This window comes from Lycium ferocissimum, chromosome 9 (genome assembly GCF_029784015.1).
Source record: "Lycium ferocissimum isolate CSIRO_LF1 chromosome 9, AGI_CSIRO_Lferr_CH_V1, whole genome shotgun sequence".
NCBI lineage: Eukaryota > Viridiplantae > Streptophyta > Magnoliopsida > Solanales > Solanaceae > Lycium > Lycium ferocissimum.
Window position 1 is genome coordinate 56,965,106 of NC_081350.1, and position 17,113 is coordinate 56,982,218.

Sequence of the window (17,113 nt, forward strand, 5' to 3'; positions counted from 1 at the left end):
ATTAAAACAAGTCCAAATTCCAACACAATATATAAATAGGCCCTCAAATTTGGCCTCAGCTGGCAAGTATGCCCTCTAACTTTGGAATTCGGAGGGCATTTTGTAAGTTAGAGGACATACTAGCCAGCTGAGGTCAAGTTTAAGGGCATGTTTACTTGTTGTGCATGTAAAATAAAATTCCTCCATAAGTACTACTACTACTCATCAAGCCCATGCATGTTTTAAGGACCTGCAATACGCTCTGCACCATTCCTCCATAACTGCTATGATTTTGCTAAAAGTCAATCTGGCAAAAAACTCAATTTTTACCATTAACTGCTATGATTTTACTAACAAGTCAATCTGTCACAAAACTCAATGGGTTACAAAAAATCTTTTCTTGATTCAAGGTTCGAGAATTTTGGTCTACATTAACAGTCTATAATACTCATTAAAACTTCATAACCAAAACTTTACATTCATGGACTAGCTATAGTATGCACTATATGTACAAATACTACTCACAACCAAAAAAGAATCAAACTTTATATTCCCGGACTAGTTATATTATGCACTATATGTGCCAATACTACTCAACCAAAAAAGACTCAGATCTTTATATTCCTCCACTAGCTATAGTATGCATTATACGTACCGGCCAATACTACTCACAACCAAAAAGGGACTCAAAACTTTAAACTCTTGGACTAGCTATACAGTATGCACGATACGTACCATTACTACTCACAACAAAAAAAACTTTTATATTCTTGGACTAGCTATAGTATGCACTAGCTATAGTATGCGCTATACGTACCAATACTAACAACCAAAAAAGGACTCAAACTTTATGTGCAATATTACTGTAAAGTTGATATACTATTAGAAACCAATATTTGTTAAAAGATGAGTTACAAAGTAAATAAATAAATAAAAAAACTAAAATTTGAGTGAGCATGGGCCGTGAAATTAACCCAATAAGGCTCATATCCTAGCCGACTGTAATTTTATAGTCACTAACATACTTCTCTACTTACATACATGTGCAGACCATTATATAATCAGCCTAGTAACACTTATGAGTTATGAATGAAAAATGTACGAGTCTAATCTCAGGGTGTTTTGGTACGGACAAAAATATATTTTGGAATATGTTTTCATTTTTCTATGTTTGGTTGGTTAAAATATTTTGAATTCTTTTTCAAGAAAAATAAGTTTCTTTTGTTGAGAGAGGTAGATTTAGTCCATTTGCTCTTGCAAGATTGGTATCGTTATGAGTTATGACTGAAAAACATTTTTTTGCGCGGAGTGCCCTTCTTTTGGGGTGGTCTTTAAATTTTGCCCCTCATATTTGAAATCTTTAAATTTTGCCCTTCGGCTAAAACCCATAGGTTCCAGGTTCGAACCCACGCGCAATAAAATTTTAAAAAATTCGCAAGGCAGAGTTTAAATTTCGCTATGCCCCCAACGGCATACACTTGTCAAGGAATTACCAAAGTTATGCCGGACCCGGCATACTTATGCCTTGTGGGCAGACTTGGCACAAGTATGCCGGGTCCGGCATAACTTTGATAATTCCTTCACAAGTTTATGCCGGATCCGGCATAAAAGTTTATGTGTTAAGCTGCAATTTATGTGTTAGGAATGAAAACAAGAGGCACGATAAAATCTTCATAGTCCGTGGGATCCCCGATGAAATATTTGTAAATGTAGTATGCATGCCTTCAAGTTTGCTAGATATTCCATCTCTCAAAATGTTATGAAATACTTGAAGAGCTTTCCAAAGAGATTTTGCTTTAGATCCCCGGAAAAAACATCATTAGTTGGTCATTTCTTTTTCTTTGGACCTTACATTATTTGATATGCCAACTTTAAAAGGGATTATCTCTCGTGTCAATGACATTTATTACCCGATTTTATCAATGTATACCGGTTTCGGGGCTACTAGTTTGTAACAGCTTCTCGTTGTTGGACCTACAATGGTTGAACTTCAACTTCTGGGGGAATAATTGCATTATAGTTTTTAGGCATTTTGTTTCACTAATCGATTTTATCTCGGTTGTTGTGCCAAATACGTGCTTGTTGATTGAACCGAATAGTTATGCGGACCGGCATAACTTTGTGTGAAGGAATTACCAAAGTTATGCCGGACCCGCATACTTATGCCTTATGGGCGGACTTGGCATAAGTATCACGCCGGTCCCATAACTTTGATAATTCCTTCACAAAGTTACGCGGTGGGGCATACTTTTAATGGGCAAACTTTTATGCCGGATCCGGATAACTTTGTGAAGGAATTATCAAAGTTATGGGACCGCATACTTATGCCAAGTCTGCCCACAAGGCATAAGTATGCCGGTTAAACATAACTTTGTAATTCCTTCACAAGTGTATGCGTTGGCGGCATAGCGAAATTTAAACCGCCTTGCGATTTTTTTTTTAAATTTTGATTGCGCGTGGGTTCGAACCTGGAACCTATGGGTGTTAGCCGAAGGGCAAAATTTAAACATTTCAAATATGAGGGGCAAAATTTAAAGACCACCCCAAAAGAAGGGCAATTCTGCGAATTGCCCACTGAAAAATGCACGAGTCTAATCTCAGGGTGTCTTGGTACGGACGAAAATATATTTTGGAATGTGTTTTCAGTTTTCTATGTTTGGTTGGTCAAAATTTATTGAATTCCTTTTATAGGAAAATAAGTTTTTTAAATGAGGAAAATGACTTCCCTGGTGAAAGTAGGAAAAACAAGTTCCATAAGTGGACTTCCAAGCTCATGGCCTTCTCTCCACCCCGTCAACCTCCAAAACTCCTACTGCCCACCCCATCCCACCTCAGAGTATTCTCCTATATTACATATAAATTCTCTTGGGATAATATGTTCATACCAAACACAAAAATTCACTGATTTTCTAAGAAAACATTTTCTATGAACATATTTTTCATGGAAAACATTTTCCGTCGTACCAAACACACGCTTAGTGTATGCAATTTTCTTGAATTATGTGATGATCTTACATACAGCTCCTACTACACACATGAAAAGGGAGGAAGGAAGGCTGGAACATGCAAGGTTAATTAAGGATGAGAACCTTACAATCTGGATTTCCTTTATTTCATTATTTCTTTGCTAGATTCTCTAACCCAACTCACAAGACATAAAATTCTTGATTATTATCAAGCAAAGTATAAACCTCCAGAATAAGCAACTAAAAAGACACCAAAAGAGCACAACAAGAATCTCCGTTCTTATTAAAAATTGCCCTTATGCTGTATAGTAGGTGCTAAGATATCCTAAATGAGAAAGAATAACAAAAAGATATATAGCAAAAGCTTCACTGCCACAGCTTGTAAAGTTCTTGCAACATTCACTTATAAATACCCCTCATATTATTTTTGCCATTCTCATCGACCAAATAGATAGTTCCCCAAATATATCAAAATTATAATTGAGTAACTCCTTTTTCTTAATGGCTCAAACAAGTTTAAGATGGAACAGAAAAGGCATTCGTATTTTGGGGTTGCTTAGTCTTTTACTACTGATCCAAAATGGCAATGCCTATGAGTTCAAGGTTGGAAATTCTGGAGATTGGAGTGTCCCTTTGGATGCCAATGCTAATGATTACAATCAATGGGCCGAGAGGAGTCGGTTTCAAGTTGGCGACACTCTGTGTAAGTTATCGTCGTTTACATTTTTGTCCATTTCTTGTCTATTGAAATTTTTGCTCCAATTTTGTTGTTCAATTGAGAACCTCATCCTTATATTATGCAATAGAAAAATTTCTTGAGCCCGATAAGGGATTTCCCTACCTTAAGAGAGTTAAAGTTACGAGTGCCGTCATTGACACTACTGAAAAAAACAATAATTAACTACAATGCAAATTTTGTAGCTAAATAGAAAAGTCCGTCGCTAATTCTATTCAGCGACAAATTATAAAAAAATTATTAAGTAGGAGTGATTTAGGAACCAAATTCGTAGTTAATTTCAATTTCTTCTGTAGTGCGGGCTGAGCTTCCGTTGCTGGCTCCCCGTTCCTTGCCTTTTGGATGGTGCGTAGGCATCAACCATTATACACGGTCTAATGACTTTGCAAAGATCCGTGTTTAGCAAATATTTGGCCGGACCTAATCAATGCGGCTTCCTTTTCGAGGAGGCACCCCTTCTCCCTAAGGGGGCTGTTTTGCCGAGTTTCTAAGAAAAAGTTGTCACGAGCTCTTAGACAGGGGCAGATGGAGCTTTGTGGTACCGGGTTCGGGGCAGATGGAGCTTTGAGGTACCGGGTTCAAATGAACTCAGTATTTTTAACACGGGCATAAATTATGTAAAAAATCACTAAAACTACAATAAATAGTATATACGAACTCAGAAAATATAACACGTTCAAAATTAAAAGACTTAAAAGTTAAACCCATAGAACTGAAATCTTGAATCCGCCTCTGCCCTAGATGTTAACAAGTTTGACTTTGACACCATTTCTCATCTTGGCTTTGCAGTGTTTGTCTACCCGGCTGATAAAGACTCGGTTCTTCTTGTAACCAAGGAAGACTATGCCAATTGCAGCACAGCAACTCCAATTGAAAAATATAGTGATGGACACAGTGTTTTCAAGTTTAATCACTCTGGCCCTTTCTACTTCATCAGTGGAGTTCATGACAATTGTGTCAAGAATGAAAAGTTATTCGTAGTGGTCATGGCAGATAGAAGCAACAACAATCAAACAATCACATCTCCTTCTCCTTCGCCTTCAATATCAACAATAGAGCTGGTTCCTCCAGCTCCAGCACCTTTCAGTGAAGAGGCGCCACCGCCTCCACCAACTAGCTCGGTAGAGATGAACCCAACGCCTGCGCCTTCTCAAGAATCTTCTCCTCCAAATGGTGCTTCTTCAATTGTCATGAGCTTTGTTGGAACAATTGGAGCCTTTATTGGTTCATCCATTCTTCTAGGACTCTGATGCGTTCAATTTGGTCGATTTGATACTTACTTAATTTTTTTAATTTATTTTTATGTTTCGGTTGATATGCATCTTTGATTCTATTAGTATTTGATTTTCAATATTTTTCTTAATTTTCATGATTTTTCCACCTTGTTCCCAGCGGATATAGCTGGGAAAAGGGATGTCATCACTACTAGTTGGACCAAGATGATATATATTGATAATGATTTGTAAAATTCATCTAGTCACTTGACACACATGTAAAACATGTATGCTAAAAGAAAGGATGAAATAAACTGCTAATTTATATATGCCGTAAAATTTTGGCATAATACATAAATAGAATCTCCTTAAACTTCGATTCCGTTGGCAGTATGTCATGTTCTTCAACTTCGTGTGCACAAGTAGAAAGCATTAACTCAGATAAAAGTTCTCAATGCTAAAACACAAATGCCGACGTGACGTTGATGTGCAAGACCGACATGGCCCTCCAATATTTATGTGCCACGCCGCGCTATGTCATCATTGTGTTTACTTGCTCAACTTTATACAAGTTGATGTCTTTCTTACTGACACCCAAAAGTTGGAAGATACTTTTAAATAAACTTGGTGACTTATTTATGTATTATGCTTAAAATTTTTATATTATCATTATAACTTGACATGTTGTAGCTAATTATTTGTCTTATTTGTATTCCTAGTTCCAATTATTATGGACAATACTATAAGTTATTTTTAGGTGGCTTAATAATGCAAAATTTATGTTAGCATGGTAAATTATATTATGCAAATTAATATCGTTTATTTTAACAAAAAAGAAATCGCTTAATTGAACACTTATGACGTAACATTATTTGTTTTGTAGGAGGGGGAAATTCTTAAGATCCACCAGTTAACCAATTCCCCCCCCCCCCCCCCCCCCCTTTTTTTTATTTTTTATTTTTTATTTTTTTTTGCTAGCAATTTTTTTTGTTTTGAGAAATTGATGCTTTCTTTTATATTAGAACTACAATACGGCAATTTATCTGCTACACGTCCAAAAGTTTGAAGCAATACAGGAAATGTGTTAAAAAAACATAGGCTTATAAGATGTTCTCCGTGAACGTTCAATTAGATATCCACTTCTGCAGAATATTCCCAAGTGGAAAATCTGATATACCTTCCAAACATGGAGTCCTTTACTCAAATGGTTACTTAGCCATCCTAAATTATTTAGTAAAGTCATGTTTCTTTTATTTGTAACAATCATTTAACTATGTCTATAATACTCAGAAGGTTACTTAACTGGCCAAATATATAATATTTACCCTCTTAAGTCTTTTCTGTTGCAAACAAAAGAAACAGGACATTACTACACAATTTCGGAAAGTTGATTGAATATCATTTGAGTAATGGACTCTCCAAACATGCCTTTAGTGATCTTGATCTTGTTCAACGCTCGTATGATCTTTACTTAATTGATCTACCCCGTCAAAAGTTTCATGGTTTTCATGATGTAAGTTCAACAAATCAGTGAGTAATTTATTTGGGCAAGTTCAACCGATTGGTTTACTATTTCAAGCATTCAATAGCCGCTATAAAGTGGTAACTTAAAATAAAAAATGTCAAACTTATTCAACTCAACTTCATTGCAGTGCTAATGTCGCTGGCAGCAATACACAAACACAAAACAAGCACTTCGAATAAAACATTATAAAAGACAACATAAGCGCAATATTTATTCATCAACCACATTGTCACACCTCAAAAATTTTCGCGCCGTTTGCGTCTTAAGTAAACTAATGTAAGCTCAAAGAGGTCATGGAACCTTTATAAGATTAAGGAATACTTTTAACAAGTGCCAAGCAGATGTCCAAAGGTTCTGGCATCAAGCGAATCGAAAGAATTAAGTTTGTCGAAATTTTGGAAAAACTTGGCAGAATTTTCGACAACAAATTATGGTCCAACTTGAGAGAGGCATATATCCTAGAATATGAGGAGATATGGAATGCATAACCTATGCAAATTGAAGTTCAGAGAGTTTTCTTTCCAATGCAACTAACAGATCGCAAATCCTAGACGTACAGTGGAAGATATGGCCTGTAAAAAATTACACGATTCTTCTGTGCAATTCGATGGTTATAATTCGACGGACTGTCAAATAATGACGATTGTCACGACCCGAGCTACGGGCCATGACGGGTATCCGGGGCTAACCACCGAACACCGCTCATTCTGTTACTTATCTGCTCTCATTCATAATATATACTCATAATCATAGAAAACTATCATCATTTGAAACATATTTACTTTTATAAACATAAGCCCTTCGGCTATCAAAATAATATATGTACATGCATATACATGAAGACTATGGGACCATACTGCCCACACTGCGTATCTACGAGCCTCTACTAGAGTACTAGACATATGGACGGGACAGGACCCCGTCGTGCCAAAATATATACATATATATATATATATATATATATATATATATATATATATATATATATATACATATACATATATATATACCAAAAGAATAATCAATGCCACCTCCGGAAAAGTGGAGTGCTCTCAATCAGCTAGTGGCTCCTATGAGTCTGGATCGCCTCCCTGTCTACCTGTGGGCATGAACACAGCGTCCAAAGAAAACGGACGTCAGTACGAATATTGTACTGAGTATGTAAGGCATAAACAATAATGAAACATCAATAAAATGAGGAGGCATCAAATGAGGAGCAATCTGTAATTGATTTAATCATAAAAGAAATAATGCAGCTGGCTTACTATCATAATCATCATCATATCATGTGTGCATCAATATATAAGCTGCCCGACCATATAGGTACGGTGTGATAATCAATAACATTAGCCCGCGTCCAGGCCTCCCGCGTCCGGGTACCATCTCATGCCGCCCACTAGTGGTGCTGCCCATGCCATTTGGCCATGGTGTATAGCTGCCCGCCTTGGCGGTGACTTCCCAGCTGTATAGGCGCGGTGTGATATCATCATATGCTCATCATAACATGCTCATCATAGTATACTTATCATAACTCATCATAATATATGCATAGAAACTCATAGATAATCATGCTCTATCGGGCTGATATAAGGTCGTGGACCCCCGATTTCATTATGGAGTATTCATAAGCATTCTTCCTCACCTTGAAGGAACAAGCAAAAGGTGAGTGTGTATAATAATCAACATCACTAGATTATGGGTAGCATCATATCATGGCTATAACATTCTTAGACTTAACTTATCATACTCATAACGTATCTCTTATCTCATATAGCTATTCATGAACAAGGCTCTTGGCTTTCTTGAAGATAGGAAATTCATGAGAAAGAAGGAAATCATGCCATAAGATTCATGCCTTAGAAAGGAAGGACTAGCCTCACATACCTTTGTCGTTTAACTATTTTATTGCTTGCTCGTCCTCCTTTAATGCACTCGTTTATACCTTCAATGGAATCCGTATCGACATTAGCTAGACAATCATAAGAACGTACTTACTAAAGCTAAAGAAAATTGGGCAGCATTTGCTTTGCTTATACTACTTTCCCTCATATTCCATATCAACTCCCAACATTCATAACAACAATCACAATATCACTAACAACAATCGTCATTCATTTACATTATTCACACTTCACAATTTCACTCCAATTCTCCATAATCATGGCCAAGGTTTGCTATCGTGTTCTTTCTCATACAATACTTATTCCATGTTCTAAATGTCATTTATAACGTATTTATAATCTCAACATATCTATTTTTATGATTCATTCCAACTACTACTCAACAATAGCACTATTCACCCATTTTATGACCCATTTTCTATACTCTTCTACAATCCAAGTGTTTCAACTCATTAACACTTCAAACATCATGAAAATACCATGAAACTCACCTTAGATAACATAGAAACAAGCCTTGAGCGGAAGTATTCTTCTAGCACCAAAACCCTATTTTACATTTCTTGAGATTTTCTTGGTTTGGATGACTTTAATGAGGTTTCATACAGTTGATTCACTTCAATTCTTGTTGTTGATCTTTGATTTCCTTGGTTTTCTTGTGGATGAAATATGTGGAAGGTTCTAGAGGTCTTGAGAGGTTGAAGAAGTGTATGGAAATGAAATAAATGAAGTGGGGATTACATTTAAAGACTTGGAACATTTCAGTCGTCGGGAGTTCCACGGATCAAGCCACGGTCTGTGGATCATGGTGTTGGCCGTGGTTCTGGTCGTGGTTCACAACTAGCCAGTCGACATTTCTACTGGCAGTTCCACGGACCTATTCACGGTCCGTGGATCATGGTGCTGTCTGTGGAACATGGTCGTGAAACTCACAGTTCCACCGAAGTTGTTCCCGTCGTCTCGTTTGATCTTCAATCCTTATGGAACCTTCTTAACACTCGTTTATCACTTCATTAAAATCTAAGAGACGTTATAACTCTTCTCCAAAACATTGTTAAGACATCATTAACTCAATACTCATAATTTTGCCCGACACACAACTTATAACTCGCTTTCCTTAACAACTTTCTTTCCTTAACTCGAATGTCTTTGCAAATCTTAATTAGGACCATTAAAGACTATTTATTACTTGTCCAAACCTCGTATACGTCATGCCCTTAGTTAGTCTACTTACTGTACGCTAACGGGGATTTTTCGAGGTGTAACAACGATACTGTCGAGGATGCCGTCGAATTGAGGCTTTGGAGACTTGTTTTTTGATTATAAATAAGAGGAGCACGACCTAGAGATTATATTTTCACAAAATCAGATCTTTCTGGACTCCTCAAACTCTCTCAACTATCCCAAACCTTCCATTAACATGCCAAACTATTTTAAGAACGGATCAAGCTTTAAATCTTCAACTAGTTCATGAAAGGTGATTGTTCTTGTTTATACTTGGAGTTGTGATGAACTTGGTCTTGAAGCAAGTTGTGTGAGTTGAATTTATTTAAGTACAAGGTATGTTCTTCATCTTGAATTGACATTAAGTTGTTTTTGGAGGATTTTAATGGTTTAAAGTAAAGGAAAACATGACATAAAGGTCATAGTTTGATATGTTGATGTTGTTGGCCTATGGATTGACTTTCGGAGGAAGTTTCGGACGGATTTGTCTATGTTTCTCATGTAGAACCTTCATTATATTATTGTTGAAGTTGTTATTGATATTTGGGAGCTATTCTGGAATTGGTTCGGAATAGATAATATAGGGAAAATGTTGTCCGAATTCCGTTAACTTATTAACTAGCTAAGTTTGAGTGTGTAAGTGTTCATATGGCCTGATTGTTGCATGAATGATCTTGAATGTAGATTTGCAAGTTCGAGAGGATAAGTGTTAAGTAGTTAAGGAGACGACAAGGTATGTTAAACCCGTCCCTTTCTTTCTTAAAGCATGATTCCGTTGTTTTGAGCTTACACAAAGGATGTCCATAATAATTTCTCTCTTAGAAATATTAGAAACATATGTTCTTGATGTTCTCCTATGATATTATTGATGATATTGTCACATGATTATGGATCTTCATTGTTACACCTCGCACTTTCAAAGCATGAGCATGCCATGTACTTCACCATATTAATGGAGTATCAGAGACGTCCCATGAAGTTTTGGAAGGTACAAGCCATGGGAAGTACGTAACAATGAAGTAAATGATGAATTACGATCTCGTAAGTCGTAACCGGGAAGGACAACCTTGGAACCAAAGGACATGACAATTATCAAGTATGATTAATGATAAATATCATGTATGGAGAGTTTCGAAAGATTCTGAGACCAAGCAAATCAAAGAAAATAAGTTTGTCAAAAATTTAAAAAAAGTTGGCAAAATTTTGGACAGATATTTTGAGTTAACTATAGAGGGGTATATCCCCTAGTATATCAAGAGTTTTGAAGTGAAACAAAAGCCTAAATTGAAGTTCAGGAAGTCTAATTTCCAACGCAACAAACCGTTCGTCAAAACGACATCGGAGTAGGGAGTTATGGGAGTTTCAAGATAAGCCTCCAAGCTGTGAAATGGCTCCCCGCGGGGCTCGCCTGGAAAGTCGGTGGAACCGACTCTCAAGGGGTATAAATACCCTACTATTCCATTTTTTTCATCATTTACACTTCTTGGGAGTTCTAGACACATCCCTACACTTTTCTTAAACACTTATAACCCCTTAAATCAAGAATTCAACAAGATTACACCAAACTAGATCATGAAAAGTGATTGTTCTTGTTTCTACTTAATGTTGTGGTGAGTTTGGTCTTGAAGAAAGTTGGTGTGGCTAAAGTTCTTTAAGTATAAGGTATGTTCTTCATCCTATCTCTTATGTTGAGTTGATTTGAAGGTTTAAAAAGTCTTAAAATTGAAAACAATTATGGAGAAAAGGTCATAAAGTGTTTTGTTGTAGTTGTTGAGTTTGTGGACAGTTTTGAGCATGTTGTAGCTGTGTTGTTGGGCTAATTTCCATGTCTATAGATGGTATCTAATGTTGTTGGTGTGTTCATGAGATTATGCTCCTTGATATGGAAGAAAGGAAGTGTATATTGTTATTGTATGTTGATAAACATCGTGTGGGATGTTTTATGAAATATTTGGTATTGATGATGATGCTTTTGGTGTTAGTGTTGTTGTTGTTGTGTTGGTTGTTGGTAGTGTGATTTCGGGTTAGGCATATAAACAGGGGAGATGCTGCCCGAATTTCGACACATTCTAAAGGGGTTTAATTTGAAGACTTAAGATAAGCATATAACGATAAGCCTAATAGTAGTATGAATTCTCTTGAATGTAGATTTACGAGCTTAGAAGGATAAGCGTTAAATAGTAGGAGACCAAAAATGTATGTAAGGCTAAACCCTTTCTTTCTAAAGGCATGATTCTTTTCTTATGAACTCATACATGTTTTCCATAATATCCTTATTCCCAAAAGCTGGAAGTTCATGATTCTCAAAGTTTTTATATTACTAAAGATAAATGTTTCCTATGATGATAATGATGATGATGATGATCCCATTTCTAGAGATTCCAAAGTTTACAATCTTGATGCTATTATGAGATTATTGAGTCTATTCCATGACTTTCTTGATTTTATTCATTGTTGTTTATCTCACCTTATAATAATTGTTCCTTCAAGGTGAGATATAGCGATGATGATTGCTCCATAATAAAAATCGGAGGTTACCGACCTTACGTCACTCCGATAAAGTTATAGCTTTTAATTGGGCTCTCATGCATGCTTAATATATACACATGTATGTATTTTAATAACACCGTGCCTACATGGCCGGGAAGACACCACTACAGTGGGCGGCTTATGGATAGTTATAATAACACCGTGCCTACATGGCTGGGCAGACACCACTAGTGGGCGGCGTGAGATGATTACTCCGGACGCGGAGGCCCGGACGCGGGCTAATGATGATAACACCGTGCCTCTATAGCCGGACGACATAACACTGAACGTATATGGTCCGGCATTATACTTATATATATCTATATTTTATAATGTTGATTTAAAAAGTTAAAGTTAGCATGCATGGTATCCTCCTTATGAGGAAATCAGATGTACAGATTATTTTTATCTCATGTTATGTTTCATATTTCTTGTTATGTTGTTATTCATGCCTTACATACTCAGTACACTGTTCGTACTGACGTCCCTTCTTGTGGACGCTGCGCTCATGCCCGCAGGTAGGCAGGGAGACGGATCAGATCCGTAGGTGCTTTATCAGCGGATTCTCAAGAGCACTCCACTTACTTCGGAGCTGCAGTCTATTGGTATTGGTCTTTATGGTCACTTGTATTCTATGTAGAGGCTCGTAGACATGTGTGTACATTTAGACGTTTCATAACCCTATCGGTTCATATCATTATATAACATTTTATTAGCCTTATCGGCTGGTGATAATGGACATAATTGTTGAAGATTATATAGACATGTGCCGTTATGTTATGATATATGTCCTTACAGATTATGATATCCATGAGCTATCTTTATGGTCCACCCGGAAATGTTTATGAGATGTATGTTTAAAGGTGCTCCGGGTGCCCGTCATGGCCCTCTGGTTGGTTCGTGACCTTCAGCTTATGGTATTTGGTCTTATTCATTGATGTTGATCTCATCTTATGATTATTTTTCCTTCAAGGTTAGATATGTTCATGATGATAGCTCCATAATGAAAATTAGAGGTTCACCGACCTTACGTCACTACGATAGAGTCATAGATTTTCTTTGGGCTCTCATGCATGCTATATATATATATATATATATATATATATATATATATATATATATATATATATATATATATATATATATATTGTATGTATGAGAAATGTTATTTTTAAAAGGCAAGCATACATGACATCTACCTTAAGAGGCATTCAGAGGTACAGGTTTATCTTTCTTATATTATGTTATCTCCATATGTTTTATTATGTTGTTATTCATGACTTACATACTCAGTACATTATTCGTACTGATGTCCTTTTATTCGTGGACGCTGTGTTCATGCCCATAGGTAGACAGAGAGATGGTTCAGACTCATAGGTTGATTTCTCAGCGGTTGTTCAGGAGCACTCCACTTGCTCCGGAGTTGCAGTCTAGTTGGTATGATCCTTTTATGTGCAGATGGATACGGCGGGGTTTTGTCCCATCTTTATTATGTTATGTACTCCAGTAGAGGCTCATCGACAGATATACATAGTCAGCTATTCCGTGACCTTCTCGGTCTATGTTTTATTATATCATCATTTTGATAGCCTTGCAGGCATATGTACTTGGATCAGCTTGATAATGTATGTATATATCTTTCTAGCTTGTGTCCCATACAGTTTATGATATTTATGAGTTTGCATGATGTCCTATGAGGTATGGACATGAGATGCATGAACGTGTTGTGGTGCTCGATAGGTTAGCTCCAGGTGCTCATCATGCTCCTGCAGTTGGGTCGTGACAAAAGTGGTATCAGGGCAGTTCTTTCCTAGGATTATCTACGAGCCGTGTCCAATAGAGTCTTGTTTATGAGTGTTAAGCGCGTCACACTTATAAACAGGAGGCTGCAGGGCATTTAGGATGGTTACCCTTCTTTGTATTCTAGATCGTGCCACAGATCTGAGTCATTGGGTGTAAATCTTCAATCCTGACTTCTGTTGTTATACAGTTTGACAACGACTTCTTGAGAAAGGATTATGGGTGATTCGAGGATTTTAATAATGATAGGGGTAGAATTGAGTTACACTTTGGAGAAAGACAAGTGAGGACGTACCCTCCATTGAGACGGATCCATCCCAGATCACGTCTTCTTTCGAAACAGACCCCTCAGAGATTCAGGATGAATCAGCGCTGCAGGTATCATCGACTTTGATAAGAGTAGAGGAGCCAGGAAAAGCTCCGATGGTGCCTTCTTCACCCTTTGTCTTAGCTGGACACGTAAGGGAAAGGCCAATGCTGGGAGTTGAACCTCAAGCTTCAGATTATTGTAGACCAGCAGAGAGTGCAGGGCCTTCTGAGAAACCGAGGAGTTTGCAGCCTAAGGACCATATTAACCAAGACTTGACGGTATCTTCGGGGCAAGGCTCAGATAAAGGTAGTGGCCAGACTGGACCGCGTAGTATAATTGAGACAATTGTAAAAGTTTCAAGTGTCGGAGAACGGCTGATAGAGGGACAATAGGAAGAAGAATTTTCTCGGCTCATGTTAGAGCGATTTGTGCTAGATCAGGGTTCTAGAGTAGAGCCATGAAGAGGCTCACATCCGCCAGAATTCGAGGACCAGAGAAACCAATAATGGAAGGTATATTTGTCGCTTTGACAAAGTGTTAAAATTAAGCAAGTATGAATTGAAATAGTTTATATTATGCAAAAACGGTAAGTCATAATGCCCTAAACGATTATATTAGGAAAGGGAAAGGAGTAACATTAAATACGAGCCTTAAGTGGAATCGTTGCCCAGACGATGGGTAAAATGTGGAATATATTGATAGAACGTTGGAAAAAGATATGTTATGGTATTAAGGAAATGGTCTAATAAAGCAGGAAAGGTATGCGTGGGAATACATAGTTTGATGAAGATATTATATTTACAGAATTACAAATAATGGGTGTCAAGAGGAATCCGTAAGATATGAATGTCTTGCAAGTAAGGGGAGAGGGTACAATATGAGGGGATGAGTGATGATGCCATGTATAATTAGTGTTGTATTAATGTTTATACACTCTTAAGAGTGGTATCAATATATTATATACAATTTTTTTAAGAAAACTTTTGAAGTATTACTGACGGGACTTAAAAAGAAGAGAAGTTGAGGGAATTTTCAGCCAGACGATAGTAAAAGATTACGTTATATTTTGAGTGTCCAGTAACCTTAGAAGTGTTTTATTAATGAGACATCGACATGATTAGATGGGAGTTGTAACTTTTCCTCAAGGTAAGACGTGGAAAGGATACCTATGTGTTTAAATACGACCTTGAGTATGAATATGCCAATGATTTACGAGTAGAAAGGAGTAAAGAAGGAATTACGGAAACGGAAAAGAGTACCAGTTATAAGGATATTGATGCTTGATGTCTATAAGGAGATAGGATACAAAATACAAGATTCGTGTTTAAAATCATCTGAGGAGTTGTATGTGAGAGCTACGAGAGTGTTTTAGAGTTATTTAAGTTGTTATACATATTGGGGAAAAGAGTATAAGAGTTGGAACTTAAACGAATCAGAAAGAATATGTTTCGTCGGAAGGATCGCATAGGGGCTGTTTGACGGCTATCTTGACGAACTATCGAGTGGAGGCAACTCGACGGACCGTCGAATGAACCGTCAAAGTGAGTTAGTGCAACTTATGTCGTTATATAATTTTGATCCATGGTTCATTTTCATTCATTCCTCACATCATCCAGAACTCAAACATTTTCCTCCGAAGATTTATCACCACAGGATTATTGAGTTAGTAATACAAGGCTGAATAGCTTATGAAGCAAGTGTGTGATGTTTTGAAAGAATTAATTGTATGATGGGAGATGAATGAATTTGAAGTCGCAAGTTGATACATGATATGCCCTTCATTAATAAGATGAATTTTTAATTACAAAAGGCTTGTATAAAGATCAAGTGTTTATGTAGTGAAGAAAAGGAGGAATGTTAACAATCAGGGCAGGTTGTGAGAGAATTTGCGCTGGATACAATTACGGTGATGAAATGGGAAAGCGAGTAATAGGAGAAAGGTAATTTTGGAAGATCGCTAAAGGAATTATGAAGATCTTTTCAATGAAAAATTAGGCCCATCTAGGACCGGTACGTCTATGAGAATATGTGACCCGTTACATGTATGTGCGACTGACCAGATAAACTTTGACGATGAACAGTTACGGTTAAGATTGTGCGGACTCGCTGGGAGTATGTATTTATATCAAAAAGAGAAGATAATGGATATTAAGTATCAAAATTCAAGATTTCAAAAGTATGAAAGTGATCAAAAAACATTCAAAACCCTATTGGCTATTTATAAGATTCAAATCCTTTTTCAACATGGAACAAATCACGTCACCCGTGCGGAAAGAGTACAGGACGTACATTGAAGTACGTCCCGTCCTTGTAAGATACGACATTTGACTAACTTCGAACTACGAGAAAATATCTATCCCGTCCTTTGAAGTGCGGGACGTACTCTTACAACGTCCTTTTCCTTAGTGCTTAATGACTTTCTGTTGCTTTCAGCCAAGGGACAGGCACCAAGTACGGCCCATCGTTATATGTACGGGACATGCTTTCCAAGCCGTACTTCCCTTTGTTTTTCCAGAAACTTTAGTGGCTTTCCTCCCAAGTGCGGGGAACAGGTACGTCCCGTCCTTTCAAGTATGGGACGTTCTTCTTCATATTTTGCTCCATTTTGCTGAAACTTCCGTCTTTGGACTCCTATAACACCAAATACCTGAAACTCAATAAAAACACATCAAATTGACTAAGACTTGCTTAAAAACAAGTAAAACTTATAGCCAAAAAGCGTCGAATGTGCCAAAAATCCCCGGCACATCAACACCCCCAACTTAAAGTCTTTGCTTGTCCTCGAAACCAAGTCGTACAAGATAATGACTCAATCTAACACCTAGAAATCACAGAGTAGTAATATCTACATTGGTTTTGACTACGAACTACCGGCGTACACGTTTCTCTTTGAGACCACCCGTTTCTATTTTCAAACATTATGCATGATTCG

General features: G+C 37.1%; 1 protein-coding gene across 1 annotated transcript; it reads left to right on the forward strand.

Moving 5' to 3' along the window:
* The first annotated feature begins 3,388 nt into the window (after nucleotides 1-3,388).
* Nucleotides 3,389-5,224, forward strand: LOC132029399 (early nodulin-like protein 9). Its single transcript, XM_059418676.1, has 2 exons — nucleotides 3,389-3,648; nucleotides 4,471-5,224. The coding sequence occupies exons 1-2, from the start codon at nucleotides 3,447-3,449 to the stop codon at nucleotides 4,929-4,931; spliced, it is 663 nt and encodes a 220-aa protein (XP_059274659.1). The 5' UTR covers nucleotides 3,389-3,446; the 3' UTR covers nucleotides 4,932-5,224.
* The last annotated feature ends 11,889 nt before the right edge of the window (nucleotides 5,225-17,113 follow it).

Coding starts and splice junctions, on each gene's coding strand:
- LOC132029399 (XM_059418676.1), top strand. CDS start 3,447: ATGGCTCAAACAAGTTTAAGATGGAACAGAAAAGGCATTCGTATTTTG. Junction 3,649..4,470: donor TCAAGTTGGCGACACTCTGT/GTAAGTTATCGT, acceptor TTGGCTTTGCAG/TGTTTGTCTACCCGGCTGAT.